The sequence below is a fragment of the Amphiura filiformis genome, chromosome 4, assembly GCF_039555335.1.
Source record: "Amphiura filiformis chromosome 4, Afil_fr2py, whole genome shotgun sequence".
In the NCBI taxonomy this organism is placed as follows: domain Eukaryota; kingdom Metazoa; phylum Echinodermata; class Ophiuroidea; order Amphilepidida; family Amphiuridae; genus Amphiura; species Amphiura filiformis.
In genome coordinates this window covers 23,872,113-23,891,381 of record NC_092631.1, presented here as the reverse complement: position 1 = coordinate 23,891,381, position 19,269 = coordinate 23,872,113, and the positions used below count along the sequence as shown (strand labels likewise).

The window sequence follows — 19,269 nt, the reverse complement described above, 5'->3', positions numbered from 1 at the left end:
CAAATTATAAATCCAAACATTGGGCCTTTGGAAACCCTGGAACACCCCCTACCACCACCACAACATGTATATATACCTATTGTTTGAGAATGGTGCTTGCTGCTGACATGTAGCAAAATTGTTATAAGTTGACATAACAATTCCTCATTTTTTCAGGGAATTGCAAAAAGTGCAGCAAAAGATCTGAAACAGGATGAAATGTAGGGAGCCTTGGGAGTGGCAAAATGGAGCTTCTAGAAGGGGGTCATCAAAGTGGCATAGATCCCCCTCAGGGCAAATGGGCTAACAGGTATTCCAGTTGAAACCCATACACCCCCTATTCCAGATTTTAAAATTAAAATTGCTCCAACGATTTGGATTTAAAAAAAAAAATATCCTTGTGGCTGGCCCATAGAACAGTTCATGAGTATTGGATCATGTTTTTGTTTATACCGTCTAAACAAAACATATTCCAAGCCTAAAATTTTACTCTGGTTATGAGAAAAATAGGAGCTTTAACCTGAAACCAAAGTCTGTATTTTGATTGGGTAAAGTGTATGGACGAGGGTGCCGATCTGAGCAAGCATCATTAAACAGGCAAGAATAGTAAATCGCAAATTAATGTTTCCTAACATGCCTCGTATAGCATCGCACACTAGAAAATGTCATGTTTGCCGTTAGATACAAGGGGACCTAGTTTTTGTCTAAATTAAAAAACTTTGGTGGATCAGTTACCTGAAATTACCATGATATCATCTTGGGGAGGTTACATCCCCGCACCTGTATGCAAGAAGGTTATAAGTGCTATGTTATCACTATACACTTACACCATCTTGGATTGAACCGTTCTGTGTGCTTTATATCAGAGAACCTGGATCTGAACATGGTGTATTGATTAGTTCATGATACCCATCTCATTCCCTGCTGGTGATGCGGTGCTCATGAACAAGTTCAGGTCATGAGCAGGGTCCCATGATTTTCGCAGTGTGAAATCCCAGGATATGCCACGAAATTTGTTATCTTTTTATGAGCAATTCAATGCATTACAATGGTATTTTCTTTGCTAATTGTGCGAAATTAACTATTAATAGGTGCTCAAATCTCTATTCTTAGTGCCTAAGAAGTAATTTCACCCAATTTACCAATTCTGCATAATTTTCAATCTTTTCAAACACAATTCATTTGACCCTGGTTATGTGTAGAACAGTTTCATCAAAAAGGAAGGAGTGTAATTGACTGTCTTTTTAAATGAGGTAATGATCTGCAGAATTGCTGTAAGGAGAGGTTTGAGAAGAGCTATTTGCACCAATTCCTCTGAAAATCACTCTCACAATTTTATAATTTGAACTTTACATCAGCATGAAAATGCATTAAAATGAGTACAAACAGGTCTAGTATTGGATCAGTGGTTCTTAAGATAGCTCTTGATATTTTGAGAAAATATCTCAAACTGGGACTTTTTTTTGTTGAAAAATATATAAAATATAAAAATAGCCTATATGGCTAGCATGCAGGTCATTAAGGAGAGCTGGAGGACTCTCTTTTGCTCTCTTGAAAGGATGGTCCTTATAAAAGTTATATAAAGAATAGATCTAGATGAGAAAGGTTTGATGCTGCTTGAAACATTTAATTCTTACAAATTTGTGCAAACAAATTAATGCATTTGTCAGAATTGATATTGTAAAAAAAATAAACAACTTTTCTGCAATTGTATAATATTGTAGTTTTGTATGTGATTACTGGTCTCTTTTCATCACATACAGTTATTCCATATCTCAATCAGATGTCGCTTTTAGCAGTTTCATTGAGTATTTGTTTAGATTCAGATATGGTACTTGTATTTATATTGGATTCAAAATTTTGATTTCATCTGAATGGTCAGCTTCTCGTTGACAGACAAAAGTGTAAATGCCATTTTCTTTATCCACAAAACATTAATAATTACTGCACGATCGTCATATCACTAGTTTTTTGTTAACTTCACATTTAGTATTAATTGGTTGGTCAGCATCTTTAGTGACAGGCAAAAGTATTGACTTGATCCACAAAACATTAATATTACTGTGATTGTCATATCATTTTTTTTTCTATTTTTCTTTTCTTTTCATATTTTGCAATTTTTTTCCATTTTCAAATTCGGCTGGCATATTGTGGAAAATGTCAATTATCATCCAAATTTAATTTGCTAAATAAACGATGGATATTGTAAAATCAATATTTTTGTAACCCAACAATGGAAATCACGACAAGTTTATTTCTGTAGAATGATTCTGATTTTATTAGCTTGGTGCCTTGTATGTATATGAACAAATTATATTGATTTGTATGTAATGTGAGATTTACTGCAATGTTTTTCCAATGTAATTTCATCAGATACAAATTGAGTATCTAAATAACCTTAAACTTCAAACAAAACTTAATTGAGTTTAAACTTTATTATAAACAGAAAAATCAAATAGTTACATTTATCTAAAACTGCTTAAAACAGAAAAACAAATAATAGCTATATTTGAACTGAAAAAAGTATTAATATTTTGTTCAAACAGAAATATCAAACATTAATAATTACTGAAAATTGTTTGAACAGAACTAAATTAAACATTCATGGTTGCTACTGTAAAATATATAATTTTTCAAGCGACATTAATTTTTACTTTTTTTTTACTCTTTCGAAGTTGAAATGCACCCATATACCATTGGTAATCCTGACAGTGTTGTATTCAGCAGGAATGAATTTTTCATAAGCTTACCTATGTCGGTAATTAATTATGCATTTAAAATTGGTATCGTTTTTATTGCGAGTAACCTAATACCATCGTAGGCTGGTTGGCAACGACAAGCTGGAGACACTATAAGCCACAATGGCCTCATCCCAATGCCATAGTTGTATAACCTCAATGAAACAATCATAGTGCAATATTTGAACTCAAGTTGCAGAGTATGAGTTTTTGTACCCAAATTTTCAAAGATCATTTAAATAATGTACAAATTTATTGGGATGAAAGAACTCTGCCCTGATAGATGAGCATGTTGTGGATCCTAGCGAGCTGATGGGGTATGATGGTGCAGCGATGTTATGATTGTACACCAATGACATGTAATGTTGTGATTATTATAGGGATCTTGTGCGAATTTAGCAGTCATTGATTCCACACTTTGTATTACATGCACGCAAATCTTGTATCATTGGTGTTCTCCGGTGGCATACCAAAATCAAGAGAATTTCGTAAAGCATCTCTTCGTCTATACCACATATACTGTGCTTTTCAAATATATTGCTATTAGCCAATGTAGCATCACTTCCTGTGACAAAGTTCATGATACACACTTACCATAGATTAACCCCACATTATTGAGTATGAGATTTGATACCCAGAAACAAGTAAGGTCATCCTATATTAGTAGCAGTGATTGGGGTTTAGGAACTGTGTAGCAGGAGATTGGCATTTTGTACGGTTAATTTGGTGATGCGGAAATTGAGCAAGGAGCAATGAGCATTCAGATTGACTAGGTACGCAATCAGCCCATGTATAAACGATGCACAAACAAGATGGATAGAATTTGTAGCTATTTCCTGTGTTGAAAAAGAGAGCAGATAATTGACTAGAAAATCACACAAGTTAAACATGGAATCGTAAAAGCTTATCGTCGTCTGCTAAGTGTGTTTAGTCATGTTGCTGTTGGTTATGCACTACTTAGTTTTAAATGTTAATACCTGATGGAGTAGATATGAAGGTAGGGGAAACCAAAAGAACCAAACTGGGATGGGATTGAAAACTCTTGTCGCAAACATTAGGCCTATATATTTGCATGAAGTTTATACCAACACATAGCTTGAATAGCATAAAGTATGGTATGGAATAAATTAATTTATAATTAGTAAGCTTTTAGTGGCATACGAACCTGCAGAAAACTTATTCAGTTCAAAACTTGTCCGACCGTAGGGAACCCACTAAAACTTGCTAAATTGTTACTAACTCTCATTGTAAAAGCCTATCACACAAAGTAATTTATCTGCCCAAAGAATAATTGAGCAATTGAGGTGCTATATTGCTTGGCATATCCTCATTAATCAAATGCTAGAACTAAGGCTGGCATTTTGGCGGGTAGCGGGTACCACCGAGATTACATTACCCGGTAGGAAATACCCTGCCCGGTACCAAAAAAAAAAAAAAAAAAAAAAGTGTCCCTGGACATATAATAGAGTATGACATGAATACAAATGATCAATTTTCATATTAAAAATACAAAATATCTTGAAATTTTTTAAATTTTTTTTTTAGGTTAACCATGAATGATCCTAGCATTTAGGTCTAGGTCCTGGGACACTCCAAAGCCGAAAAAAAAAAAAATTTTTGTTGAAATTCGAGTATAGTCCTACCCCCCAATTTTGAAAAATGTTCACCCAAAAACGGGGTGGGACTATACTCGCGTCAGTACGGTAATATTTTAGAACACTTTGTGCCAGACCAGTTTGAATGAAAAAAAGTTCACTTATTGAGTGCAAGATATTGTCATGAAACCCCCAGTAACAGATTTATTACAGCAATTTTGTGCAGTAAAAAATGCAGCAGAATTCATGGCAATACTTCACCTGCAAAACGTTCCTGTTATAAAATTATATACAATAATCACCTCTCTTGTAACCATGGTAAACAAAGCCCCGAAAATATAAATGGTGATAAATTTACAAATAATGAAATATATATGAGAGATGTGATAGGGATAAATGCAGTTTCTAGTACTCAGAATTTCCAGTGGATATATCGATTGCTAGAAGAAGTTGCTGATAGGCTGAGTGATTATTTCTGTTACAGTCTGGCAGCCTTCCTTCATCACTACCGATGGCAATAAATCACACAAGAGGAGATACAAAATTGGTGGCAATAATCATGATGATACTAATATTTGAAAAAGGGATGGGAACACTGTTAAAGACACACATACACTTGTACGCACAGCCCACACACAGAACTGTAAATGGGCTATTCCATTTAAAATTCACACTACCCCTGTAGAAGATTTAGCTAAAGTCTTCCACAGAGGGAGTTTGAGTTTCAAATAGAATAGCCAGTTGGGTAACTTCCATTTGAAATACTCGTGGAAGATATAGGTAAAGCCATAATACAGGAGGAGTATGGGTTTCAAAATGATTTAACTCTGACCAATTACATTTTAAAAACATACTCCCCCTGTGGAAGATATTTGCAAAATCTTCCACAGGGGAAGTGTGGATTTCAACTGGAATTAGGCAGCTCCATTTGAATTTCATACACCCTATGAGAAAGATTCAATCTGAATCTTCCACTGAGGGAGGCTGAGTTTCAAATGGAGCTGCTAATGTGATCATTCCATGTGAAATTCATACTCCCCCTATGGTAGAAATTTCCAAAATCTTCCACAGGGGTGGTGTGTATTTTACATCGAATAGCACAATGGGCATGACAAGAGACAGAGATTGGGGAGATGAAGTATGGCACATCTGCTGCATCAAGTGATAGTCTAGACTACATGAGCTATTCTTGTCTTAATGGGTTATATTTTAAAGAAGTATAGTAGTAATACTTACTTATTTTCTCAATAACATGAGGAAAGAAACTTGTTGAAAATGTGTGAAGTAGGATCTATTGAAAGTGTGTTTATCTGCTATCTACTGAAGATAGTAGAAAGAAACTTGATGAAAATGTGAAGTAGTATCCATTGAAAGTGTGTATCTCTGCTATCTACTGAAGAGAGCAGAGTAATTAATATGTCAAAATATTACTTTTCTACGTACTAGCCATAGGCGGAAGCTATAGGCTTTAACATAAAATTTCCAAGTTTTGAGATATATTTTCAAAATATCAAGAGCTCTCTCAAGAACCACTGAACCAATACAACGCTTGTTTGTACTAATTTTAATGCATTTTTCATGCTGATGCCAAATGTGTGCATCCATATCAAAAGGATGCACTTGTCGGCTGCTACATGTGCCTCATTTCACACAATATCTAGGAATAAATATCAGACTCATCTTAAGTAGCGATCACTTCAAATCATCCCCCAGTTCCATGGTTCTGGAATACAGAGAACATTCCTTAACCATGTGACTTGGGGATGATTTGAAGTGACCTCCATTGTTGCAATGGTGACCCTTTAAATGAAAAAGAGGCTGATTCAAAGATTGTGCCTCAACCCATTGAAGTGTTGACAAGTCATGTAAACAGAGAACATTCTTTAACCATGTGACTTGGGAATGATTTGAAGTGACCTCTACTTGAAAAGCATTTATTCCTCGCTATTATGTGAAATGAGACACATGTAGCAATCGACAAGTGCATCGTTTTGATATGGATGTAAACAAACAATTTACAATTCTGAAATTTTTGAATTGGGGAAAAAATTGAAACTTATAATATCGTCTGCAGTTGACACCCACATGGAGATGGTTAAGGGAATGAGCATTTGAGAGACTTTGTTGTCACTTTGTAGTAATTTGAATAATTAGAGTATATATTTCAGTGTGTTGGAGTATATTGTAGTTTGTACACATTAACTTTACCATAGCAACACATTTGGATACAGATTTTGGTAGCACCATTTTATATAAGCAAAGTAGGGTTAATAGTGTCACAAACAAAATGTTTATGTTCAATTTGAGAAAACTTACTCCTACTTCTCCTGTATGTTTATTTCACAACCTTTGTGATATTACACAAACCCACCCAAATTGACCTCAAATGGACAGATAAGATTGCTTCAATCGTTTCAGATTAGGATAGTCTTGAAGTAGAGAAGATTTACATGACATTTCTCACATTGCATTCAATTTCAATGTTCGTTACTGATTTGCTATCCAGTGCAACATAAGTTTATAGTGACGAAAGGCACCTCAATGAACAGAGCACATCCAAACCTTGCAAATTATGTTTATTTCGTGACTATCGACCTCTTACATTTTGTCTGAAATGATTAGACTTTAGGTTAAGGGCAGCGTGTAGGGAATTTTTTTTGCAAAATCATGTTTAGCCAGTCTATTCTCAAAATGAAAACAAAGGGAACCTGTACAAATGTAATATGAGTGTAATTTGATGAAGTGAAGTGACATATCATGTGCAAAGGAAGCTGGGCAGGGTGAGATATTTTCTCTGGTCTTAAAATCAGTCTAGTATTCTACTGAGACAAGAAAGAAAATTACATACTGAAGGAGTAAAGAGTCAATCACTTAAACAGTTGTACGGCGATCTGTAAGCAAAATGAACGGTGTTCACAAGAAGCCATTCACCCAATCCTAACCACAGTATAACCTCTCCAGTGTATGCGCAATCCAAGATGGTGGAATAATTAGCCCATATTAATCACTCTTCAGTCGCAAACTAGGGAATTAACGAACCCCCGGTACCGTGTTAGTTGGCGCTCTGGCTGATGAATGATTCATTGCAGTGTTTTCTTGCTTTGATCTGCGTGGGTATTTTCTTCTTAGTTTAAAAAAACTTAATGCTTTCATTGTGTTTTCTTAGCTACAGTTATCTTTATAAATGGCAGGATTATCCTTGCTCGTTTGGAGTTAGCTCGGTGTTTAGACATGCTAGTTAAGATCAATATCGATTTGTCCAGTTGTGATTTCATGCAAAAGAAATTGGCATAATGATTTATCATTCAAAATTACCATTCCAAAACTGCATGTAGTAGAAATAGATTCATCAGAATTGTTTATGAAGTTATTTTTTTACCAGAAAACACTTCTTATAAATAAAAAGTTACAACTTACATAATACTCAAATATTTCAAAATCCATGCACAACAAATCGTACCTTCATCTATGCATGCAATTTGGAGGAGGTGCTATGCAGTCATAAAACCCATACTTTTAACTTTTAACTTTCATCTTTTTTTCTTTGCTAGGTAACAAGCCCAGTGGCGTGCACAAAGGGGGGCGGGGAGCACAGGCCCCCCCCCACTTTTGTTGGTCATTCGGGGGAACGTCAGGGAAATTTGGGGGAAAATGCTAAAACCGCACCTTACACACCTAAATCGGACTCCATTCGGGGGAACTGAACAACCTGGCCCCCCACTTACAATGTGCTGCGCACGCCACTGAACAAGCCACATCAAACCTATGCTTGTGAAACATTATACCCAGGCATTTTGGAAGAGATGCCGTACAATCATAAAAATGTCTATATAACCATCCTGTTCAATTGTTTCCCTTTTCTTTTCTTTCTAGTTGCAAGAACAAGACCTACCAAACAAATCTATAACTTTCAGTTGGAGTTTGGTAGTGATGTCAGTGTATTTATGTGGTTGCACCGCAAGTGTGCTGACAAACCGCTCTTGTATGTGTGTGTATATACACCCTCTGTGGTATTCAGTTAGTTGGTGGGATTCAATTCGCTGTCGTAGTGCATGTTACAATATGACCGTTGCTAGGTCAACTGGATCACGCTTTCTTTGTTTCGAACCACTGATCGAAATGATCACAACACAAAGTCTATGGCATATCAAAATTTGGAACAGGTGTGTGAGCCCAGGCTTGGAGCAGTAACCAATGGTTACTAACGTGCACTACAACATCGAATACTGGGATCAGCGAATTATGCACCAATGTCACTACCAAACATGCGGCAAAACAAATATTGGTAGGAGATGCAGTGCAACCATATCATAAAATCTGCACGTATCCAATTTGCTTATGCTTTTTTTTCTTCTTCTTGTTTTCCGTGCAGGCACAAGAACAAGACCCAACAAACCTATACTTATCCAACCTACCCAAGCATTTTGATGAGAAGCATTTGGAGGAGATGTTAGCCCCATACGGCCAAGTCATCAGTACTAGAATATTGAGAGATAGCAACACACAGCTAAGTAGAGGAGTTGGATTTGCAAGGTGAGTGATAAATATATTTAACTCCATGAGAACTATGTGCCGATTGGCCAAAATGAATGTTGTGTCCAATTATGAACCAATCAAGGAGGGTATTAATAAGATCATCTGCAAATTAAAGTTTGACCATACATAGTTTAAAGCCTAGTCATGATTGGCAATTGAAATGAGCATTTCTAGTTATCAACCAATCAGAAATGCTGTTAGATGACCAGTAGTGTCCAGGGGGTTAAAAGAACCACAGATTTATATAATAGTGCAATTTTACATCAGATCATGGTATAATTTTAACTCGAGCAACAATGTCATATTCAGTTCACTGTATAGATGCAAATTTGCAATTACAAAAATCTAGCATAGTTGACAAAACCTGGGTGTTGCCCCTTTTTGAAATTCTCAAGCATGGGACAAACAAATTTATTTAGCATTGAAATTCAAGTGGATGTCATAGCATGTCCTTGGTTGACTTGTAAGAGTTTGAAACTCACAGTGACATTATTCGTACTTCAGTTCTATGCTCGAATGGTAATATCCATGTTGGCGATGGGGATCACTTACTGAATAGGCCCCCATCGTTCCCCAATGATACAGATGAAGTCCTGTCTGAATGACTATTCATGAAGAAAGATGAAGGGGCCTATGTGTTAAGTCATTTCCTCAGTAAACATTTACATCTCTAGTTGATAAACAGGTCTGAAATTAGACAAATTCGGGTCTTCCAGTGTTGTAATGTGATTATCATACTTAATGCTCTGCATGCTAGCCATGCCCTTCAACGGAAAAAGTTCAAGTGTTGAAATATTTTCTCAAAATACCAAGAACTATCTTAAGAACTACTGAACCAATATTTGGCGTGTTTGTACTCATTTTAATGCATTTTTCATGCTGATTCCAAATATGGTCATAAAAATTAACATTTCTGAAATTTTTGAATTAAAAAAAAAATTGAAACTTGTCGTCTGCAGTGGACACCCGCGCCGCGTGAAGAGAGTTAAATTGAGCTTTCATGTGGCATTATTATATTTGGAATGGTAACTATGACAGTGTGTACCACACCACAAAAATGAAATCAATTATGTTTTGCTCACATTTGAGTTAGTGTGACTTTTGTAAAATGCACACAAGATCCAGGAATCATGGCAATTCATGGGGGAAATATTACTAGAACATGATTAGAATCGCAATGCAGCGTGTATGAAGTTCAAAGTGTTCCCAAGTATATCGATGAATAAGCTAGGGACTCTCTTAGTGTGTAAATAAAGATGTGTTGTGTATGCTTGAGTTACAACGTTTACTACGTGGCCCCAAATGTGAGCAGGATGTTAAAGGGACTCTTGGTTACTTACGATGCCACATTGACTGAGCAGAGATGGATTTGGAATTAACGTAAAAGTGGTAGTTTTCGCAGGATTCATTTTTTGTGCTGCAGTAAATGTTTTGATAATGTTTTACATGTCGCTAATTTCAAGTTTACACAGATTTACACACTAGATGAACAGATTCACATGTTTTTATTTTCACACGAGTTTAAAAGAATGGAAACTCTGTGAAAATGAATTTATATCGAAAATGTCCATCAGTAATGATGGAAAGGGGCTACTGATTACTTACTTGGTTTAGGCCTACTCTTGTTGACTTATATTCTCAGTAAGGGATTGGGGCACATGGCATCATGTGTATGGTGTGTGTGTGGTGTAATGAATTAACTCATAAGAAGGTAGGCATCGCCATGTTTGTATGTCGCTCATAGAGGGGAAAATAATGTACCTCCGGATCGTTTCACCATATACCCGCCAGACTTGTATTGCAAGATTGCTGATAAATGCTTACACCTTGCAGACTTGTATTACGTGTTTGCTGATAGACTAAGCGCTGTATGTATGTGCAAACCTTTGTATATGACCATGTATGATTTGTGACAATGAAAATTACTGTAAGATGTTTGACGCTCTTTGATTCCTATGTGTGACAATCCTGTATGGTAGCTGTTATAACAAATAAGGTTCCAAGTTGCGTGTCGGAGATGTGCCATAAAGACCATTAGACCTAGTGTGTTAGCACAACTCCTTGAAAACAGCAAAAGTTCCAAGTCAACAAACACATCTAAATCCAGCGGTGCTGAGATCTTCATCAATGCTCGGGCCCCAGTTCTACAAATACTTGGCGACTTCAGTCTGACTAGAAAACATTTGCATGAACATGTTTTTTAACCTATGGAAACCCCTCAATTCATGTTGGCTAGTGAGAAGTTCCAACTGTTTGAGTGATTAATTCATCAGTGTACCATTATTGGAAGGTGCATTTTAATAACCAGGGTTCGAAATAAGCTGGAGCAAGGGGTAATGTCAGCCCCTGATGAGTGCAAATGCCCTTGGTTCCCATGGAAATTGTCATGATGACCAGTGGCAACTTTGTATTGCAAACTGCCCCAAGTTGCTAAAGGCACAATCATCTTTAGAACAGTATAATATTCATTTTTGCTTTGCATTCGCCTTGCCCCGGGTTTATGTGAATTTGCCCCTTGGTTCAAGACAGACATATGAATCAGGGGCAATTTTCAAAATAATTTGCCCCTACTTCAGAAGATCTTATTTCGACTCCTGTTAAGGTAATACACTATTTTAAAGTGTTGCGATTTGGTAGTTCACAAAATCTTGCGAATGGTAGTGAGCTTCGGCAAAAATTGCATTGCTCATTTCCTTGCGAGCGTGTAGAAGAATTCAAATATCACAGAAATGCTTTTATAGGTCCTGTGGTTCTTGAGTTATGTTGTAAAGAGGGCTGAAACAACAACACTTTTGTAAAATGTACATAACTCATTTTAAAACAACAATAAATAAAGCAAGTTTTCAAAGTATATGAACTTTTGTAAAACATCAAAATGTTAATTTTCAATAATATATTGATTTTTTGGGTGCTTCGACCAACAATACCGCATCTACCCATAATAACGTGATTTCTCCATTTTGTTTTTGTCCAATTGCAGGATGGAATCCAAGGAAAAGTGTGAAGAAGTCATAACCAAATTTAATGGATTTTATTTACCAGGTGAGTACGGTACGTATTCAATGAATCACTCAATGTAGCAACAGTGAAATGTTTTGGTTTCCGCATACGGACGAAGAGCAGATTACTATAAACCACTCCTATTAATATATACTCTTATGTAACTTTTGAAGTCCTTTACACAATTTACTGAGTGCAGGTAGCAACCATGGTATAAGTGTAAAATTGAAGATTCATGTGTTAGTGGTAATAAAATGAGAATAATTTCAATTTTTCAAACTTGTTTATTTCACTTACGGGGAGCACTTTCGAGGATTTTCCTCTTTGTCAGCCAATGTTGTTACTTTTATGTTTTTCTTGGAAATGGCTAGAAACCAACCTGTTCAGATGACACAGGATTGACACTAGATCCTGTAACGCGAAGATGATCAAACCCAGCGGCACCAGGGGCAGGAATTTTTTTGCGATATTTGTGACATTATCTAGTGTGACGTCATGATCAGGTTGGTCTGTAGCCATTTCCAAGAAAAACATCAGAGCTAACAAGATCGGCTGACGACGAGAAAGTTCCTCAAACACTTTCCCGGTGAGCAAAATAAACAAGTAGTGTTTAGATTATTCTCATGGCGAAAGTGGTTATACTCTGCAAAACTTTGATAACATCGCCCTCAACATAATACAAAAGGATGGTTTAAAGTTATCTGCAGTTTGTCAGTATGAGATAACCACAGAGTATTGTATACTGGGATAGAAAACTACGATATCTACAAAGTTACTCTGGTTTCTGTGCAGGCCTACAACCCTTGCGAAAAAGGTTGCCATACCGAAGTGTTAATTGGCCAACACCCTTCCCCACTCACCTATTGCAATGTTGATTTGGATTTCATTTCTACATTATAGTCTCCTAACATTGAAAATGGTGGGGGTGTAAGCTGAACGTTCATTTGCAAATATACAAAGATAATGTGAAACTATCACATACTTAGCTCTGGTGTTTGCATGCTTTGAACACAAATACTGGCGTGACAACAAATTTCCGCCAGGATTGTACCTTCTCATATTTTCTTGAGGACTGACTGTTCTATTGCACATGCATACCCGGCAAATTACACAATGTCAAGTGTCCCCAGATGTTCATGTTAAAGGCATTTAATATGATTGCACTTGGAAAACTGTGGGCTTGTTCGTGAGGGCACTGTGGTGCACACTACAAGCGTTGTCTCATGATTGCAAGGTCGCGAGTTCACATCCTAGTGGTGCCATAGTGTTGAGCATTTAGGTGAAGCTCTTTGCCGCCATTTGTATCACTCCACCCAGGTGCATTTATGGGTACCAGCAAAAAGGCAAAACTTGGCAACTTTGTGGATTATCTGTAGGTTTATATAAATCTGTGACTTTTATATTGTTTTAGTACTAGTCTTTCATAAGGGCAGTGACATATTTTTTATTTGTCGTAGAATATTTGATGCAATATATCATTGTCTTTTTTATTTATTCTATTTCCACGCTATGTCTAATCATGCTGGTATTGACATAAAATTTGTGATATATGTCCAACAAACATTCAAAATCAAATGTAAATGATTTTCCATTAACAAACATTCATTAGATGATAAAAATGAATTAAAATAGATTGAATGACAAATACTTGTTGAACATATATTCTATGTTGAATATTTGAGTCTGTATGGCCCTTAAGTACTGATTTATTATCCTCTAACATTATCAATAAGCACTGGAACAATAGCAAACACTATTCCTGTCAATGAACATGTACTGTTTGATGCTGGCAAGTCACTCAGTCCTAGAAGGGGAATACTGCAGCTATAGTCTATATACCTTCCTTGTGTCAGTAAAGTGAAATCAAATTTTGAGATTTTCTCAAAAACTGTTCATTTTTTGTTTAATTTTTTTTCTGATAAATATTACGGAAGTTGCATGATGCAGCAATTCTTTTCATCGCTCTTTTGAGTCAGTTTTGCCACTCAGAACACTAGGGTAAATTAAACTGTCAAACTTTAAATGCTTTGATTGAAATTGAATAGTTTTTCACCAATTGGCAAGTTTTTCATGTGAGTTGAGAGTCGCGTTTGATTTTTGGTACTGAATTTAGCAAAATATGCACTGCCATGTTGTCTTACAGCTCAATTGTATATGTATGGGCCAAATTGTTGTTGTAAATGATAATTCAATGGAAAAATATGTGGTCTGAGCCACCCAGCAAACACAAAAACGTTTTTAAAACGTTTTAAATAAGTTATATTTTGGGTTTTGGTTTAGTTAAAAACGTTTTAATAACATTAAAATGTCGGGTTATATAAAGGTCATGAAATCGTTTTAAAACGTTTTGTATGAAAACACACTACAATAATATTTTTAAAATGTTTTCGAAATGTCATTGTAAACTATTTTTGCAAACATTTTGGCCAAATATTTTGTCAACACTTAAATAACATTATGTTAAAATATTTGCACCCAGCAAACACAGAAATGTTCTTAAAATGTTTTTTACAAAACGTTTTAATAACATTTAAATGTCGGGTTATATAAAGGTCGTGAAAACATTTTAAAAATGTTATTGTAAATATTTTGGGCTAACATTTTTTGCAAAATATTTTTTCAACCCCAAAATAACATTCTGTTTAGAATGATTTGTACCAAGTTTTCAAAAATGTTTTTGGAATGTTATTAAAACGTTTTTATACCCTTTATATAATCCGACATTTAAATGTTTTCTGTAAAACATTTGTGTTTGCTGTGCAGTAAATTACCAACAAATGTTATTTAAATGTTATGAAAACGTTTTATACCATTAATGTACCCTACATTTAAACGTTTTCTGACAACCTTTTATAACCTTTTGCGAATGATGTCGAAAACGTTTTGTGTTTGCTGGGCATGCTGAATGTTAGCGAACTTCATCAGCTATGCAAATTTCGTAGTGCGCTTGCCCAGACTACCAGTCAAAATTCAGTGCAGTTACAATGGAACAGTTTTGTTAGCGAGGTGATAAACGTCAAAAATATCCAGTTTCGTGTGACACTTGTGACCAACGGCAAAAATGTTCATTTTCACGTGACACTTTTTGAAGGTGACCAACATCAGAAATATATTTTTTCATTGGACTCTTCTTGAAGGTAAAATAACAAGTGGTAGAATATTTCTTAATCTATTATTCTTAAACTGTTAGAATGGGATATAGCAAGTGCCTTTCAATTAATAGTTGGGGGAAAAAGTGACCAAGCACAAAGCATTAAGGGATCTAAAATGAGCGTTTATTGCGTTTCGACAGTATTTTTTGTGGGACATGAGAGTATAAATCATCAGATTTCTAAAGTTTACTTCAAGTACTGTTAAATATCAAAAATTACTTTAATGCTCTGCATGCTAGCCATATTGGCTTCAACATGAAAAGACCAAGTTTTGAGACATTTCTTAAAATTTTAAGAGCTATCTTAAGAACCACTGAACAAATACTAGGCTTGTTTGTACTCATTTTAATGCATTTTTCATACTGATTCCAAATATGGTCATAAATATTTACAATTCTGAAATTTTTGAATTAAAAAAAAAGAAATTGAAATATTTCGTCTGCAGTCGACACCCGCGTGGAGAGAGTTAATGTCATGAGGTCAAGTAATATTACCAATAGAGCTCATTGGACGCATGGAATACTTCACAATAGTCCTTTCAATTTATTCATTGAATGCAAAAAAGTCATAATTGCATGATAATTACAAAGCACTTATATCCTTCCTGCTTGTTTCATCGAGATGTAATTGCTGTTAAAGTGTGATATCCGTTGGCTTAAGATGGGTCGAAGTAGAGAATGACCTAGCAGTGTTTGCGCTAAAATATTGAGACAAATAAAGCTGATTCGCAAGAGAATAGCTGGCATATGGGTTCTATAAAGGAGATTCCTAGTCTTGATGCAAGGGATGCCATTTCTTCCTCATTTGCATGATCTTTTCAGGAGGGGGGAAAACGCTCAAAACTTTTGGTTTTAACATATTATATTGGCCTTAAAGACCCATTCAGTGATCCCAGCGCAGAGTGTAAAAAATTAATGATTTGCACTGAAATAAAGTTCAGCGCAATCTCCATAATTTGCTATTTTTTTCCGCAAATCGCCTGTCCCTGCTTTATAAGTTAGGTACAAAATTGGGGGAAATAGGGTCGGGAAATAATTACAGCTATCTGGAAAATATTGACACCTCTGCAATCAACAAAAAGTGTAAAAAGGCAAGCAAAGAAAAGGCAAATTGATACACAGATAAAATGGTGATAAGCTTAAACTGTTAATTCAGTCATACGGCAATGAAAAACCCTGTTCTTTGGCCTGACCGACCCAGATTTTCTGTTTTTGAGATTAATTTTTGTTAAAAAAATTATGACACAATGAAATTGTTTGCTGCATGCTCTGCCTTAAGCAGTATACAGACTTTTTATTGTACGTACAATATTGTATGTACAATATGTACGTTATTTAATCTATTGCCATTCTATTTCCAGTAATGTTTAAGTTCTAACGAATGTTTGATGACGTAAATTCGATAATATATTTCTGCTAGATATTGTATGTAACATATTATCGATTTTTCGTCATCAAACATTCGTTAGAACTTAAACATTACTGGAAATAGAATGGCAATAGATTAAATAACGTATATATTGTACATACAATATTGTACGCCTAATACTCGGAGTCTGTATACGACTTTAGTATCTAGTCAATGTATTTTGTAGTAACAAAACTGGACAAGCATGAGTTGATCATAGTCAAGAATCGCTGACTCAGCAAGTTTGTTGACTCGTGTCAATATCAGGAAATATCATTTACGCTTGGCGAGTTTTTATAATCATCAAACAGACTGATGATGCAGTAAATTAATCGTGTGTGACGAGGGTCATAAAGCAGCTCAGAGCTTATAATAAATCCAATATTGGCTGGATCCGTGCTGTTGGATTTAAAACTAAAGCAGGAAAATAATACTGCACTTCTTTGATTTACAGATGGGGAGGCAGCTTTGAGAGATGGAGAGAGTTCCCACCATTGCCCTATAGTCTAGAGGACATGGTCAGATACGGAGTAGTGAAATCTGAAAGGGCCTTTCAGCCAGGCCCATACGCAGGATTTCATTTTGGGGTGCTGATTTTGTAAAAGTGGACTTTTTTTCCAATTGGTGGGCGAGTTTGTGAAAAGTGGACTTTCTTTCCAAAATTTGGACCTTTTATGCAAATTATGCAACTTTGGGACTTTTTGTATACTTTTCCAAATTGGGGGCGCTGCGTGACGGGCCTGCTTTCAGCATCAATTTCAGAAGAGTATCACAGAGTTATTAATGCTCTGCGTGCTAACCATAGGCTTCAACATAAAAAGTCACAAGTTATGAGATATTTTCTCAAAATATCAAGAGTTATCTCAAGAACCACTGAACCAAATACTACTTGTTTGTACTCATTTTAATGCATTTTTCATGCTGATTCCAAATATGGTCATGAAAATGTACAATTTTGAAATTTTTGAATTAAAAACAATTGAAACTTGTCTTCTGCAGTCGACATTTGCATGGATAGAGTTTTAAGTATAAAATAAGCTCCCTTTAATAATTACTTTTTGGCTAAAATATTACACTAAATTCGGTTTACAGGATGTTGAATGGGGGCCTTATAAATTTAAAGAATTGAAAGCAAGTGTTAATTGTCCTAACTAGGACACCATAATTCTCTTCCATGATAAATTAATCTGTCTAAAAATTGTTGATGTGATAAATTATAGAAAGTCATTTTGTGAAATTATAACAAAACTTACTAACATTAAATGCTTTTGTTCATTGGCAAAACCAGCAGATGTAAATTACAAGCAAATATCCGTAAGTCACCGTGGAAGTGAAAAAACCCTTCAGTGTGATCAAAAGGAATAATTTCATGAGCAGAGCAATGTTTTCAATTTCTTCTTAAATTGGTTCTGCTGAAGTTCAAAGAAGCTGAAAGGTATTTAAAGAAGAAATATTTCTGAAAGCCATTTCTTTTTCTCATTTTTATCTTGCAGGACAACTGGAACCTTTACTATGCAAATTTGCTGATGGTGGTGTCAAAAAACGCAACCAATATAACAAACAGCAACAACAGGTCCAACAAGGCACCACACAGTGGACAAGAACAGCAGCCGAAGCTAGTCAGTTACAATACGATGGTATTTATGGCGCCGCTAGAAATGGGTAGGTTTTCCCCGACGCAGACTATTAATAGGTCTGAGTTACGAAACAGGGGATGTCTGACATACAACCTGGTCAATGTTGGGTTTTTTTTTGTTATATTACTCATACATAAATTCTAGACAGTTCATTGATTACCAGTTGATATTTTTACCGTCAACCACCCGCCGTTTGACCACCCCAACGATGCTAATATCATGCAATACCTAACGAGCCTCCATGGCTTGGTCAGACCTATGCATGTCATGTACATGCTGGTAAGAGGCTGTTCCTTAGCGTGGCTTACACTGATATTTTGAACTGTTTGAAAGTGTCAATTTAGACATAAAGTTGCATTATTATAGTAATAGTTGTCCATACATATTGCCCCCAAAAATGTATTAAAATCAGAAAATAGGGCTGGTATTCATTTGTACATCAAACAATTTTTAGCCTATTTTTACAATTTTGGTTGGTTGGAAAACTATACAACTATTTTGTTTAGATTTGGAAATTAATCTACCTCTAAGAGCTATTTTGATTGGTTACAAAGAAAACTTAATCATGTATTGAGCCAATCAGAGATATTGTAAGAATAGTCGGTATAGCTGAAGGGGATTAAGCTTAAAATTGCTAAGAGATGTAAAAGCGCTATTGTGATTGGTTACTCAGATGATTATATCACGTAATTAGCCAATCAGGGGCAGTGTAAGATAGGCAGTAGTGCCTGTGGGGTAAGATATTTTCCCAGGCATGATTTCATCTCACCACTCAAGGGTGATTGTGATGGGGGTCATTGCTCGCAAGGTAATACCACAAATGAGTCGCAGCTCATCTCGTTAGCACACAATGTCTGACTAATTGTCTCATTTGCATAAAGCAGATGATATTTGAGGGGAAAAAATCTCCCCAACTGCAATTGTGACAAATTAGTAAACAAGTTCATTTAACCGCTAAAAGCCACTGTCTTTAATTGCACTTATATAGGTTGATGCTCTTGAGAGAAAACCACAAATACTGAAAAAAAGTGGGCCATATGGGATTTGATGCTTTAGCATATATATTCAAGTCTGCTGTTGACTACCTTTTTTTTTCCCGCCCGGAACGACATGTCGTCTGCAAAGTGAAAAAAATACTAATCGACACACTTGTCTGGGTAGACTTATGGATACACAATATGCCAATACCATAGTGCACGGTTCACAAAAGTTAATGTATCTGTAA

At 35.7% G+C, this 19,269-nt stretch overlaps 1 protein-coding gene across 1 annotated transcript in view; it reads left to right on the top strand.

The window, feature by feature from the left end:
- The window catches only part of LOC140150075 (RNA-binding motif, single-stranded-interacting protein 2-like), a 321,704-nt gene that overhangs the window by 277,706 nt on the left and 24,729 nt on the right, over positions 1-19,269 (top strand). Inside the window, exons 6-8 of the mRNA XM_072172077.1 lie at positions 8,685-8,845; positions 11,829-11,899; positions 17,901-18,069. Of these exons, the coding sequence (XP_072028178.1) occupies positions 8,685-8,845; positions 11,829-11,899; positions 17,901-18,069 (401 nt within the window). The remainder of the gene's footprint in view (positions 1-8,684; positions 8,846-11,828; positions 11,900-17,900; positions 18,070-19,269) is intronic.